We start from the raw sequence: 19,568 nt of genomic DNA on the forward strand, positions 1-19,568 counted from the left end.
ATATGTGTATAGTTACATTTAATAAAAAAAGAAAAGGAAAAATCATTAACAAATATAAATTAACAAACTAATATCTTTACAACATAAGATCCATGGCAGGAAGTGGATTAATATAAAAAGAATCACTTACAATAAATATTATTTGGTATTTACAACTAGATAATACCAGCCTTTCCTCAGTGACTAAGGCTCCCTTATGGGTTGAACTATATGAGAAGTTCATATATTGAAGTCTGAACCCTAAGTATTCTCCAATTGTGATTCAATTTGTAAAGAGGGTCTTTGCAAAGGTTATTAGTTAAGATGAGGTTATACTGGAGTAGGATGGGCCCCAATCCATTCCAACTGGTATCCTTGTAAAAAGGGGAAATATGGGTGCGTGGCATGTGTGTGCATGTGCGCACGTACACATACACACACACACACTTATAGTGCCATATGAAGAGAAAAGACTTCCACAAGTCAAGGAATGTCCAAGACTGTCAGTATACCATCAGAAGCTAGAGGAAGGAGACACATGGAAAAGATTCTTTCTCACAGCCTTCGAACAGAACCAGTTCTTCCAACATCTTGGTCATAGACTTTTGGCCTCCAGAGCTATGAGACAGTACTTCTCTGTTGTTTAAGCTACCAGTTTACGGTACTTTTTTTACGACAGCCCTAGCAAACAAATAGTGCCTCTTTCTACTTCTAATATTTAGAAGTTAAATGTAATTATTATCAACTTTGAAAATGTATCCCCCAAAACAAGTAATAAAAATAATGACACCTGGGTATACAATTCAAATCAGTATACGAACCTGTAGTTCCGTAATAACTGTTTTATGCCTCTTGTTACATTCAATCTTTTCAACTCGTGTTTTCAATTCTGCCAAAGTCTTATCAAATACAGCACACTGTAGTGCACACAATTTTTCTTCCAGCAACCACTGTACAACCTAAAGAGATATATTTCTTTGTTACAGTCAAAGAAGGCATTTCAGCAAGCAGAGAAGAGTAAATATTCTTAAGGACTGGTAAGACAGTTTAATGTATTGATTAATTTCAAGAGAAACACATTGGCATTCATAACACAATGATATCTGCTAAAAGCCTCTACTTCTACATGTGTCTACTATGACAAAATTATACTGAAAACAGAAAATTTCCAGAGGGTCAAATTTTATAAGTAATTTTATACTGAGGTTTTAATATTTATTTCTCATACCTTCTGTGATTCAAAGGAAATCAGTTAAAAGACCAGTTTTTAAAATTTCTAATCTGTTGCAGATGATATTTTTGTGAGACTAAGCATATCACTGCACTATGAAATTTCTATAAAATATTTCTAAATGCCTTCTTAACAATTTACATTATTTATCTTATTATGGGTCCCTAACAAATAGAATACACAGTACATGTCCACAATCCATACTTGAGTAATAACACTGTTCCAGAGTAATATATTCTTAGTACACATGTAAGTTTCAAAATTCACATACCTATCTTCGTATTTATAATAGCACTGTAAGAAAAACTAAACATTATTACCACCATATGACAAATTTAAAAAGCTGGGAAAGAAAAATGGCACTTTTTTAATCACCTCACTAATTAACTGCTTTTTTCTAATATGAGTATTTATACTGTATCTTAGTGGAAAAAGGATATTGGTCTAAAATGTAGATTATTTATAATTTCATTATTACATCTGTAAGACTTAAAAAAAATAATTTCACTGGACTTTCATATTCCTCTTAAAAAGGCATCTGTCATACACATCTGTTAACACATTTAGAAAAGTATATTAAATACTACATATTTTCAATATTTCTAACTCTAGTTTCATAGATACAGGCAGATGTTTCTAAAGTTTGTATTTTAAATACTTCCTTTCCCTAGTCAATCTAAGGCCCTGTCCCTACTATTTTTAATAGTAAGCCTAAAGAACCTAACAGTGAGTTACAATGTAGGAACTTACAATAAAACCACCTTATAATGAAGATTAAAAAGTTAATGTATTTTTTTAGAAGTTAAAATATAAAACTCTAACATTTCCACAGAATAAAATTCAATATGAAAGAAAAAATAAAATCCAAAAACTCTTTTAAAAAGAATCAGTTTTAAAAGTTAAATTACTGGGGCGCCTGGGTGGCTCAGTGGGTTGAAGCCTCTGCCTTTGGCTCAGGTCATGATCCCAGGGTCCTGGGATCGAGCGCCGCATCAGGCTCTCTGCATCAGGCTCTCTGCTCAACAGGGAGCCTGAGTCCTCCTCTCTCTCTGCCTGTTTCTCTGCCTGCTCACAAGCAGTCTGTCAAATGACAGTCACAAACAGTCTCTCTGTCTGTCAAATGAATAAGATCTTTTAAAAAAATAAATAAATAAAAATAAAAAAATAAAAAATTATTAAGAATGAGCTCAACCACTTTAAGTTCTATGAAAAACTTAAATATGTCAGTAAAATACAGAATAATGTCAAAAACCTAGAAGAATAAAAATGGTCATGTTTTTTATTTAATATCGTTTTTAACTTATAATCTGTAACACCTTTTGTAGCTTCTGGTTAATATCTCCTTTGGCTGTAATCTTCACTTGAAATTCTGCTTCATATTCGTCTTCCATGTATCGACGACGTTTGGACTGTACATTGTCCATGTCCTCTGATTTAGAACGTTTTCTTCTGGAAAATTCACCTGAGGACAAAAAAGCATGATGACTTTTATTACAGACCCTAATGCCTCTTTTCCATTCTCAGCTAAATATTATTCCTAGTTATCACAGTATCATTCTCACTCAGCAATTTTATGAATTGTTTTAGAGACTAGAAAAACAGATAGGTAGCTTTTAAACTCTGAACTTATTTTCAGTATGCTAAACAAGAACACCCTGAGGGTAAGCAATGTATAATGTAAACATAAAAAATTCTTCTTTTGAAATCATATTAAAATAGAGAATCACCTAAAATATGAGTATGAGATGAGAAGAAATCATCTTCTATTCATTCTCTTTGCTAAATTTTATAGTGCACATGAATCCCCTTACAAAATATAATATTCATTCTCATGTCACAGATACCTATCAGCTGTACATAGCTTTAATAGCTTTAATTATTTCCTCCTCTTCAATGCATTTTTTTTCTCAGCATTTAGAAAAAATCTTCATCATTAGCCTTAGGAAAATAACATAAGACTAGTTACTCTTCTTTTTAAAAGATTTATTTATTTGAGAGAGAGAAAAAAACTCGCACATTTGCAGCGGGGAAGGTTGGAGGGAGAGAAAGAGAATCTCATGCCAACTCCCCACTGAGTGCACAGCCCCCACACAGGGCTCAATTCCACGACCCTCAGATTATGACCCTCAAATTATGACTGGAACCAAAATCACAAGTCGGACACTTAACTGATTGAGCCACCTAGGCACCCAAGGCTAGTTATTCTTAACATGTCCTAATGAATTTCAAATAAATAAAAACAGTAAAATTTGTGTCATTATAAAAGTAAATTTGGTAAAGATATTCAAGGATCTTCACTTAGAAAATTTATATTTCAAACACTGGTAATACATTCATGAGATCAAATTTTATCTGGTTTCTTTTTCAATATATAAAATGTAAGAATACTAAAATCTCCACTTATTAAAGGGAAATGTTCTTAATGTGACCATAAGTATCCCTCTTTGCTTTTCTCTACACCCATTTATCTACGTGCCTACTTTTAAAATCCAGTTCTACTTCATGATTTCCCTTAAAATCATGACTTATCTAGTCATACATGAAAACCAGAATGACAAAGAGAGATACAAAACCTAGGTTTCCTGACTTCTAGTCCAATGATTATCTTATAAACCTAACTGCACCCTGTCCCATCAAGTCCCCTTTTCCATGAAGCCCAGGAACCTTGAGGAGACAGACACATATTTTCATTAACTTGTATCACCTCCAACAAAATTCTTACAGCTCCATGCTCTAAACATAAATCTAAAACAATTTATCTCAAGACATTCAAATAATACCTTACTAAATATTAAGCATAAATTTTTCTCATAAAACAATTAAAAAGTATAAACAAAATACTGAGGTATATGAAAATAACACTTTCAAAAATCCTTAGGTTAGCTGTCAATAAAATGATTTAACTGTGTTTTACTTAAACTGCAAAATTTTTAAATTATCTCAGGAAAGGAAATATATTCCATAGCCTTAAAAGAAGAAACAATGAATAGCTATTTTTCTAAACTAGTTCGGGTTTTTTGTACATGCTTACTTTTCTCAGAAGGTCTTTCATCTTCATTTATTACTTGCTCTTCTTCCTCAGGTTTGCTATCCTTCCCATTAGTTTCTACTTCTGCTGTAACAAAAACAGAAAAGGAAATCTTACTTCCATCAGTATTTATTTATTTATTTAAAAGATTTTATTTATTTATTTGACAGAAAGAGATCACAAGTAGACAGAGAAGCAGGCAGAGAGAGAGGGAAGCAGGCTCCCTGCTGAGCAGAGAGCCCGATGCGGGACTTGATCCCAGGACCCTGAGATCATGACCTGAGCCGAAGGCAGCGGCTTAACCCACTGAGCCACCCAGGCACCCCCATCAGTATTTATTGAAGCTCACTATAATTTCCAATTTTGGTATTAACAATCCAATTAATAAGCTTTTATAAAATCTGTCTCAAAATGTGAAATCTTAGGACTAAAAAGGGAACATAGCATGGATTGGTAGAAATGAATGACTAGGTCCACTTCCAAATGCTCCTACAAATTCATAAAAAGCTCTTAAACATGGAAAAAATATAGTATAACTTTTAAAACAAAGAACCTTACTTAGTAATTTGCTGTCAACAGTAGATTAATAAAACCTACTCTAAAGCATTTAGATTCCATTACATTCAATTATTAAAACTAAAATACTGGGGCGCCTGGGTGGCGCAGTCAGTGAAGCATCTGCCTTCAACTCAGGTAATGATCCCGGGGTCCTGGGATCCAGTCTGTAATCTGGCTCCTTGCTCAGTGGGGAGCTGGCTTCTCCCACTACCTGCAACTCCCCCTGCTTGTGCGTACTCTCTCGCCCTCTGACAAATAAATAAATAAAATCTTTTTTAAAAAATTAAAGATAAATAAATAGACAATAAAAGTTTAATAGTTAACTGATGCCAGTGCCAACAACTGAGTTAAGTGTATGACACACAGTACTTTATATCCTTAGCATAATCCTACACAATAAACACTATTTCTACCATCACTTAGATGGGAAAGTCCAATGTTCAAAAAGGCTACAGTAATTTTCACAAGGCATATATAATATAACAAAGAGTGCTAACAAAAATATCCTGCTAAAAATGTAATTACATTGTTACAATAAATAAAACCCACACAGGTACCAGAAAGGGTCTTTAGTCAAGCTATTATCTCAACTAACTTAATCATGAACTGGGGGAGAAGAATAAACCATTAATATGTCTGGGTTTCTCTTTTCCCCCTTACATCACTGAAACTGGCTCCCCAGGTTTTCAATAAAGCATCTGGTTTCATTATATCCTACAACCAAAATTAAATACATAATCACAAGGAATGTAACATTATAAAAAATTTTGATATGGCATTTCTTCTCCAAACAACAGGGTTTAATCCCAACAGCCCTTGATGGTAGAAGTCAAGGATAAAATAACTGTAAAGACCTTTTAAGCGAAAACAGGCAGACTATGAGGATCAATGATGAACCTATAAAGGCTCTTAAAAATATTTTTTTCACACTAAGGTAAAACAATAAAGCTGTTAAACATGACAACAGTCAAAACAAAACAGCACATAAAGATTACTAAAACTTTTTTTTTTTAAGTTAGCTCCACACCACTGTAGGGCTTGAACTCATAAGAACAGTTCACATGCTCTACAGACTGAGCCACCCAGGCATCCCTACAAAACTATTTTTAAACTTTAAAAGAAAGGCTATTCAAAATAAATAAATGAGTATTAGAAAATTAACTTTCCATTTACTATGCTCATTAGAAATATTTTAAGATCCTATCCCTCAACTCCAGTTTCAATGAAATGACAATGTTTTGCTCCCTTGTATATCACAAACTCATTACAAAGCATTTTTTTCTACATATAGGTTTCCAAATCCTCCTGATTTTAATACTGAAGTGGTGACTCCTGAGTTTCCTAGTCCCCAGAGTCTCCAGAAACAAAGAATAACTGGGTTGCTTGAGATGAAGGTTTATACAGTCTTTATTTGGCAAATTATGATACCACCCAAAGAACAAAATTAGCTATGGCTCCACTTAGGGTAACTACAAGCCAGATCAGCCATAATACAGCAGAGCAACTGGCCTAACAATTTGGTTTGAGCGGTCTCTTTTTTAATCATATGTTAGCTCCCTCTCCTCTTAAAGGTATGTCAAACATAGCTTGCGCTTTCTCCATCTGCCCAAAACCTCTTCCTACCCAATTCCCATTTTCCAGATATACCCAAGATATGGCTAGATTCTAAACACTTTAAAACACTTACTGGAATTTTAAAACAGACACAGTGGATTAAACTTTATACTTCAGTTTTACTTAATGAAAAGAACTTGGGATAAGAAAAATGGTACTAACAGATTTTACAGAAAGGAACAAGGTCCTATATTTAATTTTTTGTTTATAAAGCCTCTAGAGAATCTGAGAGTGGACCTGCTTAAACCCAGAATAGTAATCAAAGGCCCATGCACACTGACGTTTTTATAAATAATTTCAAGTAGTTCATGGGATGCCTGAAACTCATCCAAATACTTAGGTTAAGACCGTCTTTTTTGGAATCTGTCCTCATTCACAGTTTCTGCTTTAATTCCTCTAGTCTTGAGTACAGCCTTATGGCAAGTTAGCCCATCTTCATATGGAGTTCTATATGTGGCATTCCTTCCTTTCAACCAGACTAGACAATAAGTAAGCTCACTAAGAACTGATACCATATCTTGTAACTTTGGTAATCCTAAAAACTTTGGGAAAAGAGATGAGACAAAGGAGATGTTTATCATCTATCTGGTGACTATTATCTTAATAAGATTTCATAAGATAAAAGTAGAAAAAGTGGGGGTGCCTGGGTGGCTCAGTGGGTTAAGCAGCTGCCTTCGGCTCGGGTCATGATCCTGGGGTCCTGGGATAGAGTCCCACATCGGGCTCTCTGCTCAGCAGGGAGCCTGCTTCCTCCTCTCTCTCTCTGCCTGACTCTCTGCCTACTTGTGATCTCTCTGTGTCAAATAAATAAATAAAATCTTAAAACAAAAAAAGAAGTAGAAAAAGTGTATTGGAGAGGACAATACGGAGTTAGTTTCCCATTTTCATTAGTCCAATGAAATATGGACAAAAATAAGTGTCACCTTAGAGATTGGCAAACATTTTTTGTAAAGCCCCAAAACTAAATTTTTTCAGTCTTGTGGGCCATATGGTCTTTGATACAACTATTCTGCCCTTGTAGTGGAAATCAGTGACAAACAATATGTAATAGTAAATAAACAGATGTGGCTCTATTCCAATAAAACTTTATTGACAAAAACAGAGCCTATAGGCTATAGTTTACTAATCCTGTGTTTGAAATTACTGACTCTATGAGAATATTTAAAACAAAACAAAAAATTCCTACAGATTAACTGAAGATAATTTCATCCATTAGCAAAATAAGTGAAGTAGATAAACAGGCAATATATAGATGAGGAAATACAAGTGGCCAATAAACATAAAAATTCTCAACCTCACAAAGCATATCAGAAAAATGTGACATTACTTAATAAGACATTTCCAGAAATTTTTTTAAAGCTTTATTTAATATCTTCCAAATAATACCTTCTACAGTGAATTTTTGTGCTCCCTTTTAAACCAAAGCTTGAGGGGGGAGAGTTATATTTTATCATTTCCAATTCTCCTCCCATTCTCTCTGAAACCCAATCTCCATTAGGTTTTCAATTCCACCACCCCATGTCATGGTCACAAATGATCTTCAGGTTATTAAATATTTGTCTCCCATCTTACTTGAACAAACAGCAGCATCTGATACATAAACAAAATTGGGCTGATTACTCCCTCCTTGCAACATCCTCTTTACTTGACATCTAAGATAAAAGAATCTCCTGATTTTCTTTCTACCAGAAAAGCTGCTCTTTCCTTTCTTTTTAGTTAATATACTTATTTGTTTTTATTCTTATTATTGAAGTACAGTTGACATATTAAGAGCTGCTCTTTCTTGATCTTTGCCAGTTTCTTCTTCATCTCCCAACCTCTAAACACTGGAATGTCAAGAGCTCAGTTCTTACACCTCCTCTCATCTCCATTTATACCCACTGATTATCACTGAGGTGATTCCATATTATCACTCAACTTCAACTAAGGTTGAAGTATATACTATCTGCTCCTAAATTTGTCTAGACAGTCCAAACCTCTGTCCTGAAATACACCTATCTAACTTAGGCAGTAACAGTCACTTGGAACTGATGTCCCTCCTATACTTCCCTTTCCAAAACCTCCTTCTTTGATCTTCTTCAACTCTGAAAAGAAAAATCTGCAATTTCCACCAATGTATAGGAATAAGAGGTTCCACAAAGAAAAACCAAATACAGCAGGAAATAACTGAACATAAATGGATGGAGATAATAAAGAACTTTAGCTGAACAAAATAAACAGTGACAATAAAATATCACTAAATTTTAATCAACTAAACCACAGTAATTCTATCACTACTAACCTAAAGCAAAAACAGACAAAACCCATGAAATTCTACTCCTATGCAATTATTCTCATAAGCACTTACACTCATCATATTTATCTTAGAGAGTAAAAAGGGAAAAACAAATCAACCACAGATACATTTTTCATTTGAAATAAAATCTGGAAGGAAATTATATCAAAATCTAGTGTAAAATCTGGTTTTATGTAAAACATATTTTTCTCCTCTAAAATATTAAGAAATAGCAATGTTTATAAAACAAAAAAAGCAGGTGGAGAAGAGCTCTCCCTCCTCTTTCTCCATTAAGAAACAGAATGAGAAGGGCCAATAAGGATTTTAAAAAAGGAGAACGCCAGAGCCAAAAAGCCAGACGGTCTCAAGAGGAAAGGACTATTAAAAAAAAAGCAGCCAAGTGTGAGAGATAAAGACAAAGTTTTGGATTTAAACCCCTGGTTTTAACAATATGAGCATAAATGTCACTTCACTGAAAACAAAAAGGAAAGGGCCTGCCAAGATGAAAATCAAAATCCAATTAAGTTAAAGAACAAATAGGAGGAGAAAAAACAGTGCTAGCCTATTAAAAGAACTTGAAGAACGACTGTGAAAGAGGAAGGAGATGGAACGGAAGCTAGAGAAAGAGTACATGGCATGGAAAGTGCATGAAAGATAAACTAATACATGGACCTCTTTTACTGCTGTTTAAACTTTTCCAGACAGAAGTCTTTGCTTTTCAAGCCTACTTAATAAACAGATTATCATTTTAATCATCTAATGAGTATAAGTCATCATCTAGGAAGATGCAATACTATGACATTACCTTCAGGCCCACTCAGTATATCTACAATACTTTCTTAGGCCTTTCTTTTACAATTTGTAAAATTAAAATGGCTTTTTTATTTGCTTTCTGATTTCTTTCATTATTTTTTGTTGCTGCTCACAGCTATCATAACTGTTGTACTCAAAACAAATTTGCTAAAGAAGTGTCTGAAATGACAGAGGTTTATGTTTTCCTATTAGTACAGCACATAAATGTTAATAGCTAGAGGGAAGAAGTGGTCCTCAGCACTTCAGTTTATAATTCTGAGTTCTGAAAACATTAAAAATTAGTCAAAAATATCGGGGTCTGGGATCGAGCCCCGTGTCAGACTCCCTGCCTACTAGCAGGAAGTCTGCTTCTCCCTCTTCCTCTGCCTCTCCACCCCTCTTCCAGCTCACTCTCAAATAAATAATCTAAAAAAAATTAGGCAAGAATAAAAAATGATGAAAGTTAATATCTCAGAAGGTACACAATAACAAAAATGACATACACTATAGTCCTCCTTTATCTGCAGGGGCTATGTTCCAAGATTTCCAGTGCATGCCTGAAAGCATGGAAAGTAATGAACCCTGTATGTTTTCTCCTATACATATATACCTGTGATAAAGTTAAATTTATAAATTAGGCACAGGAGATGGACAACAAAAACTAATAATAAAATGATTATAACAATATACTATAATAAAAGTTATATAAATATGGTCTCTCAAAATACCTTAATGTACTATACTCACAGTTCTTATGATGATGTAAAATGTTAAAATGCATATGTGATGAGATGAAGTGAGATGAATGACATATACGTGTTGTGATGCAGCATTAGACTATTCTGACCTAGAAAGTTAACACTACTGAGAATAAGTTAGAAGGAAAATAATCTGCTTCCAGACCATGGCTGACTGTGGGTAACTAAAACCACAAAAACTGAAACCATCTAAAGTGAAACCACTGACAAACGGGGACTACTGTAACAGATTTCTCTCCCATGTAAAGAGAACAGAGTACAGTTTTAAGACCAATGAAGAAACTGTACTTAAATCTATTACATACAAAATTTCCTTGGGGGTTGGGGAAGGGAGGGCAGGAAATAAAAGTTTAGTTATAAGCTAAGGTATTAAATTTATCACTACACTTACTCTGATAATAGCATACAATTAGATAAAATAAAAGCAAATAACTGGGGCTCCTCAGTGGCTCAGTTGGTTAAGCATCTGCCTTCACCTCTGGTCAGGATCCCAGAGTCCCAGGATAGAGCCCCCACGTAAGCCCTAGTGTGAGCCCCAGCGTGGGGCTCCCTGCTCTGTGGGGAGTCTGCTTTTCCCTCTCCCTCTGCTCCTCCCCCTACTTGAGCTCGTTATCTGTCTCACTCCTCTCTCAATAAATAAATAAATAAATAATCATTTAAATAAATAAAAGTAAATAACCAAAACTAAAAGCAAGTCTGAATTTTCAAAGTATGCAACATGGGGGGCTTAACAGTCATCTCATGGCATTTAATAGCATTAAGTGATAAGGATGGTCCCTATTATCAAAACCATGACATAAAGGTAAAATGTATAAAATCATTAAATAATAATCTGAAATCTCCTATGACTACCAAAAGGTTTTTTAAGGACTTACCCCAATACCATTTTCTCTATCAATACTTACTGAATGAATGAGTTAAGGTCACCTTAAATATGGTTACCTATTATCTTCCCAAAATTTAACTTCACTATGCCATTCTCCTCCTGTTTGAAATCATTCAGTGGCTCCCAAGTACTATTAGAATGGCTTAGCATTGTAACCAAGATCCTCCCTGATATACTTCTATTATATTATCAATTCATTCTCTTCACAAATATTTACTGAACAAGCATTATTTTGATCTGATGATGGTGGCTCAGAACAAGGGTGATAATAGTGGATGAAAAGACAGACTGGATTCTAAATCTAATCTGAAGGCAGACCCAACAGGATTTCCTGATAGACTGGTGAGATACGGGATATAAAGAAAAAAAGTAAGAATGGCTCCAAGATTTTTAGTTTGAGCAAGTAGGATTATCTTATCAATTAAGAAGGATTATCTTCGGGGCACCTGGGTGGCTCAGTGGGTTAAAGGCTCTAACTTCGGCTCAGGTCATGATCCCAGGGTCCTGGGATCGAGCCCCACATCGGGCTCTCTGCCCAGCAGGGAGCCTGCTTCCTTTCCTCTCTCTCTGCCTGCCTCTCTGCCTACTTGTGATCTCTGTCAAATAAATAAATAAAATCTTAAAAAAAAAAAAAAAAAAGAGGCATTATCTTCACTAAAACTCTGTTATAGAGACAGTGAAAAGAAAGTGCTCTTCTAAATACATCTTTTTTTTTAAATAAAGTTACCCTTCTCTTTACTCCCAGAATACCAATTTAACATTATTAGGGTATTCACAGCCTTGTATTTAATGTCCTGCAATTGAATTTTTGTCTGCACCCTGAAGGCAAGTATTAAATTCTATCTTTAAATCCCTAGAACCAAAACAGCCTAGAGCCTGTCTCTCAATATAGCTTTAATAATGAATAAATGCTCTCTAGAAACGAAATAATCTTTTAGAGAAAAAAATCTTTACCTCCAAAAATTGGTATAATATATTGGGGGAAAAAACACTCCTGTGTTTCCTAGGCCTGTTTCTTATTTCTTTTGAACAAATTAGAAACCAAATGCTATGTTTCATTCCACAAGGTCATTCCTCTTAGAATTCAAAGGTTAAGGGAATGATGATACAAGAACAAAAAGGTATTAATGCCACTCTGAAAAGAGTTGAGAAAGTTTCTAACAGAAATCATGTCTGAGTTTGACTGTGAAAGCAAAATAGGATTTTTCTTATTCTTTCCTTTTTCTCCAGGAATAATAAAAGAGATGGAAAGATAGGCTTTTGAACAAACTATGAAGCTTATATACCTTTTATATAAGGGGTTTGGAATTAATCTAAAGGAAACAGGGATCCAACAAAAGAAAAGAAGACAATCAAAACAGATATAAGTTACAGAGAGATCATTCAGAAAACGCAGGTGAAGAAAATCAAGAAGGCTAAGGAAGCAAATGGATGAAGTCTTTATCAAATAGATTACCAGTCTTCAAGGTTTCTGGATTCTAGCAATGGTGAGGTCATTCTCTAACAAAGAATATTAAAGGAATCATAATTCACTGGGAAAAGTAATTGTAAAATGTGATTTGTTACACTTGAAGCAAATAATTTAAACAGTAGGCTTTCACATTATAAGCTATTTGGTTGCTAAGTGATAGCAAGAACAATTGTTAGGACCTTGATCAATTATGTACTGACTTGAAACTATTATCTCATAGTATTACGTTGTTCCATCTTATCTCTTTATTCCTAGACTATAAGCCCCTTAAAGGCAAGGGCCAAATTTTCTAATTATTTTAACTTCCTTCTTATCAAGTCACACAATGTTGCTCACACAATATTGCTAAATTCTGTTAAGAATCTGTGAAGTTTAGAGATCATTCCAGTCACCATCACTCTCAACTTTGTTAGCAACTAAAAAAAATTTAAACTTTTAAGAATGCTTTATTAAAGCTTTATTAAACAGTTTATTAAACCTAATCAAAATCTTTAGAATTTAAATAATGTGCTAACCTGGAGAGCATGTTTCATTTTGTGATATAACTTCAGACTCATCTTTTTCACCAGAAAGATCCTCTTCATCAGAGAGGACCAAAAAGGCTTCTTTTGGCAAACTCTCACTGCTTTCTTGTTTAGATGGTGAACCAAAAGAACCTTCCATCTTCTCTTCCAAATCTGGATTTGTCTCATCAATTGGAAGGAGAGAAGTTTTAGGAAAGCAAGTAAGTTCATCTTCAGCTGGTGCAAGCTTTTCTAAAATAGGAATAATCTCATCTGTCTCCATAGAATCTGTATTTTCCAAGGCAATCTCATTTTTGTCGTCTTTTGTAACATTTTCACTAATGGTTTCTGCAAGGTCTGCAGAATTTTCATCTTCATTCTTTTCACTTTGGTCAATTTCCATACTGCTCGATATAGCCTCCTCTCCAAGAGCAGGTTCTATAACAGTATCTTCCTTTAACTTCTTTTCATTTTCAGGAGGTAGATCTGAACAAATAACTGTATCATCTGTTTCTAGGGTTTCTTCATCGGCATCGATATTACTATCAGCTTTGTTTTTCTCATCAAATGAGAAAATCTGGTCTAACTTTTCATCATCCCCATTTTTTTCCAGAAAATCATCACCTTTATTACTACTAGGTTCCGTACTGTCAGTATCAGGAACAGCTTCACAAACTGATAAAGAACTTGGTTCAAAGATGGGATCAAAAGCTGATTCAGAGGCCAGTTCATCAGAATTGGGTTCATCAGAAGCCAGATCACTGGAGGCTGGATCACCAGAGGCTGGATCACCAGAAGATGGATCACCAGAGGCCGGATCATCAGACGCCAGTGCTCCAGAAGACAGGTCGCCAGAAGATGACTCACCAGAGGCTGGATCACTGGAGACTGGTTCACCAGAGACTGATTCATCAGGGACCAATTCACCAGAGACCAATTCACTGGGGAATGGTTCACTGGAGACTGTTTCACCAGAGACTATTTCACCAGAGGTGATATCACCAGAGGTAGAATCGCCAGAGGTGGGATCACCAGAGGTGGGATTGCTAGAGGCAGGATCGCCAGAGGTTAATACTTCAGAGGCCAGACCATCAGGGGCTGAATCTCCAGAGGCTGGATCTCCCATAGCCAGATCAACAGAGGCTGGCTCCTCAGAAGCTGGTTCAGGAGTCAGTTTACAGACTAGCTCAGGAGCTATACTATTAGGAGACGAAGATTCATGCTTTAAATCATCATCCTGCTTGTTTTTTATATTAACATTTAAGGTACAAGAGGCTTCTTTCCATTCTGATTTACTTTTTTCAGGTTCAAAACAAGGCTCTTCAATGCCATTCACTTCCTCCTTGTCATTAATATAATCTGTATTTTCCAAAGGTGAGGTTGGGTCCAAATCTCCATTTTCATGGTTGCCATTTAAAAGCTTGACATCAGCTTTCAACAGTTCTTCTTTGACCTTGTACACTGCTTCAAGTTGCTGACGATCACTCACTCTCATTGTTTTTCGAGCCTTAAAGACTTTTTTCTGAGGTTCTTCTATACTATCCATTTTGAATCTTTAAAAAGAGAAAGAGAGAAGAGAGTTTAATAATTGAATCAGAAACCACCTAAATCATAGATGAACTGCAAACTGATCTTGTAAGCAAGCAACCTTTCATGTAATTTTGAAATAATGACATATGGAAAGCATAATCTTTGCTATGTGTTAATTTTCATATTAATTGTATTTGTGTAATATAAAATTAATGACAGGTACAAACCGAAGAAGATCACTTATCAGGAACTGATGGGTCCCCCAATGATAGGTCCATGATCAAAGCAAAAGTCAAACAAAGCTTTATTTCGCGCCAAGCAAACCGCCTCTTACAGAGCGGGTGACCCCTCCCAGCCTCACAGACTAACTTTTATAGAACAAAAGCCATGTGGTGGCCAATGAGAATGTAACACACAGAGAAAGCTGCACACTCATGCTAGGTCACACACGGGTGGCCAACTGAACTACAATTCACCCCATTGTAGCTATTTGAACTAGCCTATCATCTTGGTCAGAACTGGCGCCCAGAAGGCGGGGCCCACACTCCTTGGAAGACAGGGAGACAGTATGTGCGCCCCACTGAATGGATGTCTCCACCTGGCCCAACTCATGACTCATCCCTGCATTCGGGTTTTGTTATCTCCACCTGACCTGACCCACCCTTGTATTTGGGCTCTCTTATCTGGGACTGGTCTCCATATTTTACTGGTTTCCCGGACTTGCTTTTAAGTAATTTCGGGGGGGGGGGGGCAGGGGCAGTTTAAGTTTTACTACATAAACAACAAAATCACTGTTTAACCTGATGGGATCACTCTGGCTAAATAGGCCCTTAAAAACTATTAGAAAAAAAGTGACTAGCTCTTTGTTCGGGGGGGGGGGGGGGAGAGCAGCAAGAGTAGGTCTTTAGAGCCACCTTGGTGCAGGAACTGTGATGTCCCCTCTTCTTCCACTTCTCATTGCAAATAATTAAGGCCATTTATACCATTAAAGAAAGAAAGAGAAAGGAAAGGAACAGGTGAGTAGTTTTAATTCTCAGTATGCTAATCAACTCAGAATCTGGAGGAGACACATAAGCAAAATAGCTGATGGATCAAGAAAAATAAAAGTATGAGAGATCAAAAGCAGTAAAGGAATGGAAAAAAGATACAGATACAGATAAAAAAAAAGAAAGGAAAATTAAAAAACACAGAAGGGAAGATTACAATTGCAATCAGGTATATCTAGATTAACAGTACTGCAAACATTTACAAAAGATTACCATCAAAAAATTGCTAAGACAATTCACATAACAAGAAATAGTTACAAACCATACATTTGCAAATAATTTATCTAAGAGACTTGCATCTAAAAAGTATAAAATACTATTATGACTGAATAATGATAACCCTATTTATAAATGGACAAAGTAACGGGGGGCGTGGGTGGCTCAGTCGGTTAAGCATTTGACCCTTGATTTCAGCTCAGGTCATGATCTCAGGGTTGTGAGATCAAGACCGATGGCGGGCTCCACACTCAGCAATCTGTGCTCAGCAGAGAGTCTACCTGGGATTCTCTCCCTTTCCCCTTCCTTCTGCTTCTCCCCACCTACCCCAGCTCAAAGGAGAACAGACTTGCTCTCCCCATAAAATAAATAAATCTTTTTTTAAAAAATGGACAAAGTAACTGAATAGACCTTTCTCCAGAAGATATACAAACTGCCAATAAACTAATGCCAATAAGCACTAAAAATGAAAAGATGTTCAACATTACTAGTCATCAGAGAGATGTAAATCAAACTGCAATGAGTTAACACTTCATATATACCAGGATGGCTTTAATCAAAGAAAATAATGAGTATTGGTAAAGTGACAGACAAATTAGAATCCTCACACAATCAATGCAGGTGGGATTATAAAATGGTGCAGCTGCTCTGGCAATCTGGCAGTTCTGCATCACACTAAACATTAATCATTAATTTTCTATCTTTCCTCTTTTGCAATAAACATAAAGCTATAAATTTCCCTTTGAAGGTGGCTTTGGCTGAATCTCATATTTTAATGTTATATCTTCACTGTTGCTCTTAAAATATTTTCTAATTTCCATTGTGATTTATTCTTTCATGTGTCAATTATTTTAAAATTCCTTAAAAGGTGTATGTTATGACTATGTGAAGCTCATTAAAAAATACAAGGTAGATTCTACACTAAAAAAATAATAATAATAAAAGAAAAAAATCAAGCAAAGTAGATTATAAGTGAGTCATGAAGCATTATGACTTTATTTCAGGCCAAATCAAGGTATCCATCTGATAAAAGTTTATTAGAACCTTAAGCCCCAACACCTCAGAATGTGACCTTATTAGAGCCTTTGCAGAGGTAAACAAGATAAAATAATGTCATTAGGGTGGGCCCTAACCCACTATGATTGGTATCTTTATAAAAAGGGGATATTTGGGGTTTTCTTTTGCTTTGTTTTGTTTGAGTAAAGCAATAGACATTTATTAAGTGAAGATACAGAAAAAACCTCTCAAGAGTGAGAGGAACCCCGACAAGGTTGCCCAAAAAGTGGAAAATTTGGATACAGATATGTGCACAGAGAGCCATGAAAGAACTGGAGTTTGCTGTCACAAGTCATGCCTAGGAGACAGGACTAGAACAGGCCCTAGTTCCTGCATGGCCCTGGATCACCTTGATTTCAGACTTCTAGCATCTGGAACTACAAAACAGTAAATTCCCAATTTAAATACATACATACAAAAAAATTCAAGCAATGAATTCAATATTCACTACATAAACAGAATAGAAGGTCAAAATAAATGAGATTATCAACAGATACTGAACATTCATGTAACAGAATTTAACACTGGCTCATAATTAAAACTCTCAGAAAACTAAGAAGAAAACAAACGTAATAAAAGTTAGTTACAAAGAAAACTATAGATATCATACTTAATGGTGAAATAAGAACAGAACCAAGAAAAGGACGTTCCCTAATACCATTTCTATGTTATCATCTAGCCAGTGCAGTAGGCAAGCAAAAGATGCAAGGACTTCGTTCTGGAGAAAACTGTATCACAACAGTCTATAATGGGGGAAAAAAAAAAAAACAGAAGTCTTTTATGCACTAAGATATACAGGAAGAAGAATATTGCTTTCACACTGGATATTCGCTCATTATCACCATTACCTGTAGGAATGATGGTTGTATACACTTACTTTGGCTGGAGAGGGGAGCCAGGAAGCAGGCTCTGAAATCTGGAAACTTAATCTGAGGCTCATAGTTAGACCTCATTGTTCTAAGTTGACTTGATGCTTACAACTAAGCCATGTTGTTTTCCTGAACACAGAATCACCTCAACGTTCAAATAAAACAAGGTTACTGTGCAACCCATGAAATATCATACCTTTCTGTCTTTAAGTAAGTGATGGCTGCTTTTTTTTTTTTTTTAATAAATCTCAGCTTTATCCTCAATGTAGTCTGTCTTCCCAACAGGTAAGATTTATTAAGATAACCAAGCATAGAATTGCCCCCACTTTCTGACAGCACCCAATCCAGAGTAAGGTTCTATTTCCTCAAACCCTCCCCTTACAAATAACCCAATCTCTACTATACTAAACCCAAATCCTATGTTATGATCTTTTCTAATATCCTCTTACTGACATACTGACTGATGTGCCTCAGTTTCCCCATGGTGAGCATTCTCCCTTGCTGCAAATATAATAAACCCAACGTGTTGAATTACAGGTCTGATTCTGGTGTTCCATTGTTCTTTTTGGCTGAAAGGCATAAAACAATGCCTCGTCTATTTGCTAGAGGCCAATAAAGCTTAGAACCTAGCACTTTGTTATAGCACTTCTAGACTGTGGTACATTCTACATTCATTTGCTCACTTTAAACCAATTACTTACAATATATTTCTTAGTCTTCCTAGCCTTTTAATTATAGAACTCAGAAAAACTATTCATAAAAACTATCTTTCAATTGAACAGAAACTTCAACGCAGAATTACCATAGGCATTATTTTAACAGTTATTCATTATAGTCTACCATTTAACCTTCAAGTTTTTTTCCAACCATATCCATTTCAAACTCATAGTAACTGAAAATTTTTCTGCAAATAAGATGCAATGCAAATTTTATAATCACACTTTCTTGCTGACTACAAAGACAGAAAATAATTAAATTTATAACATAAGGAGTATGATTACCTTTTAAATATTTTTAAATACTGAACTGCAATTCCTTTGGACCCTGACCTCATGATATCCCCATTTCTCAGATGCTATATGGGAGATGTCAGTTATTGAGGACTGCATTAAAATGAAGCATTCCTCTAAAAAAAAGTAAATTTTCATAATTTTCAGTAACCCCTTTAAGAACATATATCCTGCTGGGATACCTGGGTAGCTCAGTCATTAAGATTCTGCCTTTGCCTCAGGTCATGATTCCAGGGTTCTGGGATCAAGTCCACCATCAAGCTCCTTGCCGAGCAAGAAGCCTGCTTCTCCCTCTGCCTCCTTCTCCCTGTTTGTACACACACTCTATCTCTGACAAATACATAAACAAAATCTTAAAAAAAAAAAAAGAACATAATTCTGCAGACAGAAACATGGATTCGAATTCCAGCTCTCCCGTGTATTTTACCATGTAACATGGCAAGTTTCCTAACATTAGTTTCAGCTATCTTAAAAAGGGAGTATCATGGTCAATATCTGCCACAGAAGCTGTAGTCATGACTAAATGAGATTCTACACATTAAGGACTCAGAACCTAGTAAACACTCAATAACGTTATTGTAATTGCCTATGTATATTAAAATGTTTTTAGAAACAAATTAGAGAATCTGAGATAAACTCTTTACTTCTGGCATTTTGTAAATAAGTTAGAAAATCCAACATGCAAACATCACAGTTAAAGTTAAATAGCCACCACCAAATAACATTTAAGAAAAAGAAATATTATC

The 19,568-nt window shown here is 35.4% G+C and overlaps 1 protein-coding gene across 5 annotated transcripts in view; it reads right to left on the reverse strand.

Moving 5' to 3' along the window:
- The window catches only part of LOC101681817 (activating transcription factor 7 interacting protein), a 118,289-nt gene that overhangs the window by 47,881 nt on the left and 50,840 nt on the right, over nt 1–19,568 (reverse strand). For 4 of the 5 annotated variants that reach the window (XM_004755794.3, XM_004755793.3, XM_013057876.2 and 1 more), the window contains exons 2-5: nt 13,108–14,648; nt 4,242–4,325; nt 2,527–2,672; nt 801–938 (exon numbers count right to left, since the gene is read on the reverse strand). In XM_004755794.3, the coding sequence (XP_004755851.1) occupies nt 801–938; nt 2,527–2,672; nt 4,242–4,325; nt 13,108–14,641 (1,902 nt within the window). In that variant the 5' untranslated portion in view covers nt 14,642–14,648. The remainder of the gene's footprint in view (nt 1–800; nt 939–2,526; nt 2,673–4,241; nt 4,326–13,107; nt 14,649–19,568) is intronic. The other variant, XM_013057875.2, reaches the window with a different exon arrangement.

The sequence above is a fragment of the Mustela putorius genome, unplaced genomic scaffold (assembly GCF_011764305.1).
Source record: "Mustela putorius furo isolate JIRA1106 unplaced genomic scaffold, ASM1176430v1.1 tig00537227_pilon_pilon_pilon, whole genome shotgun sequence".
Classification (NCBI taxonomy): domain Eukaryota; kingdom Metazoa; phylum Chordata; class Mammalia; order Carnivora; family Mustelidae; genus Mustela; species Mustela putorius.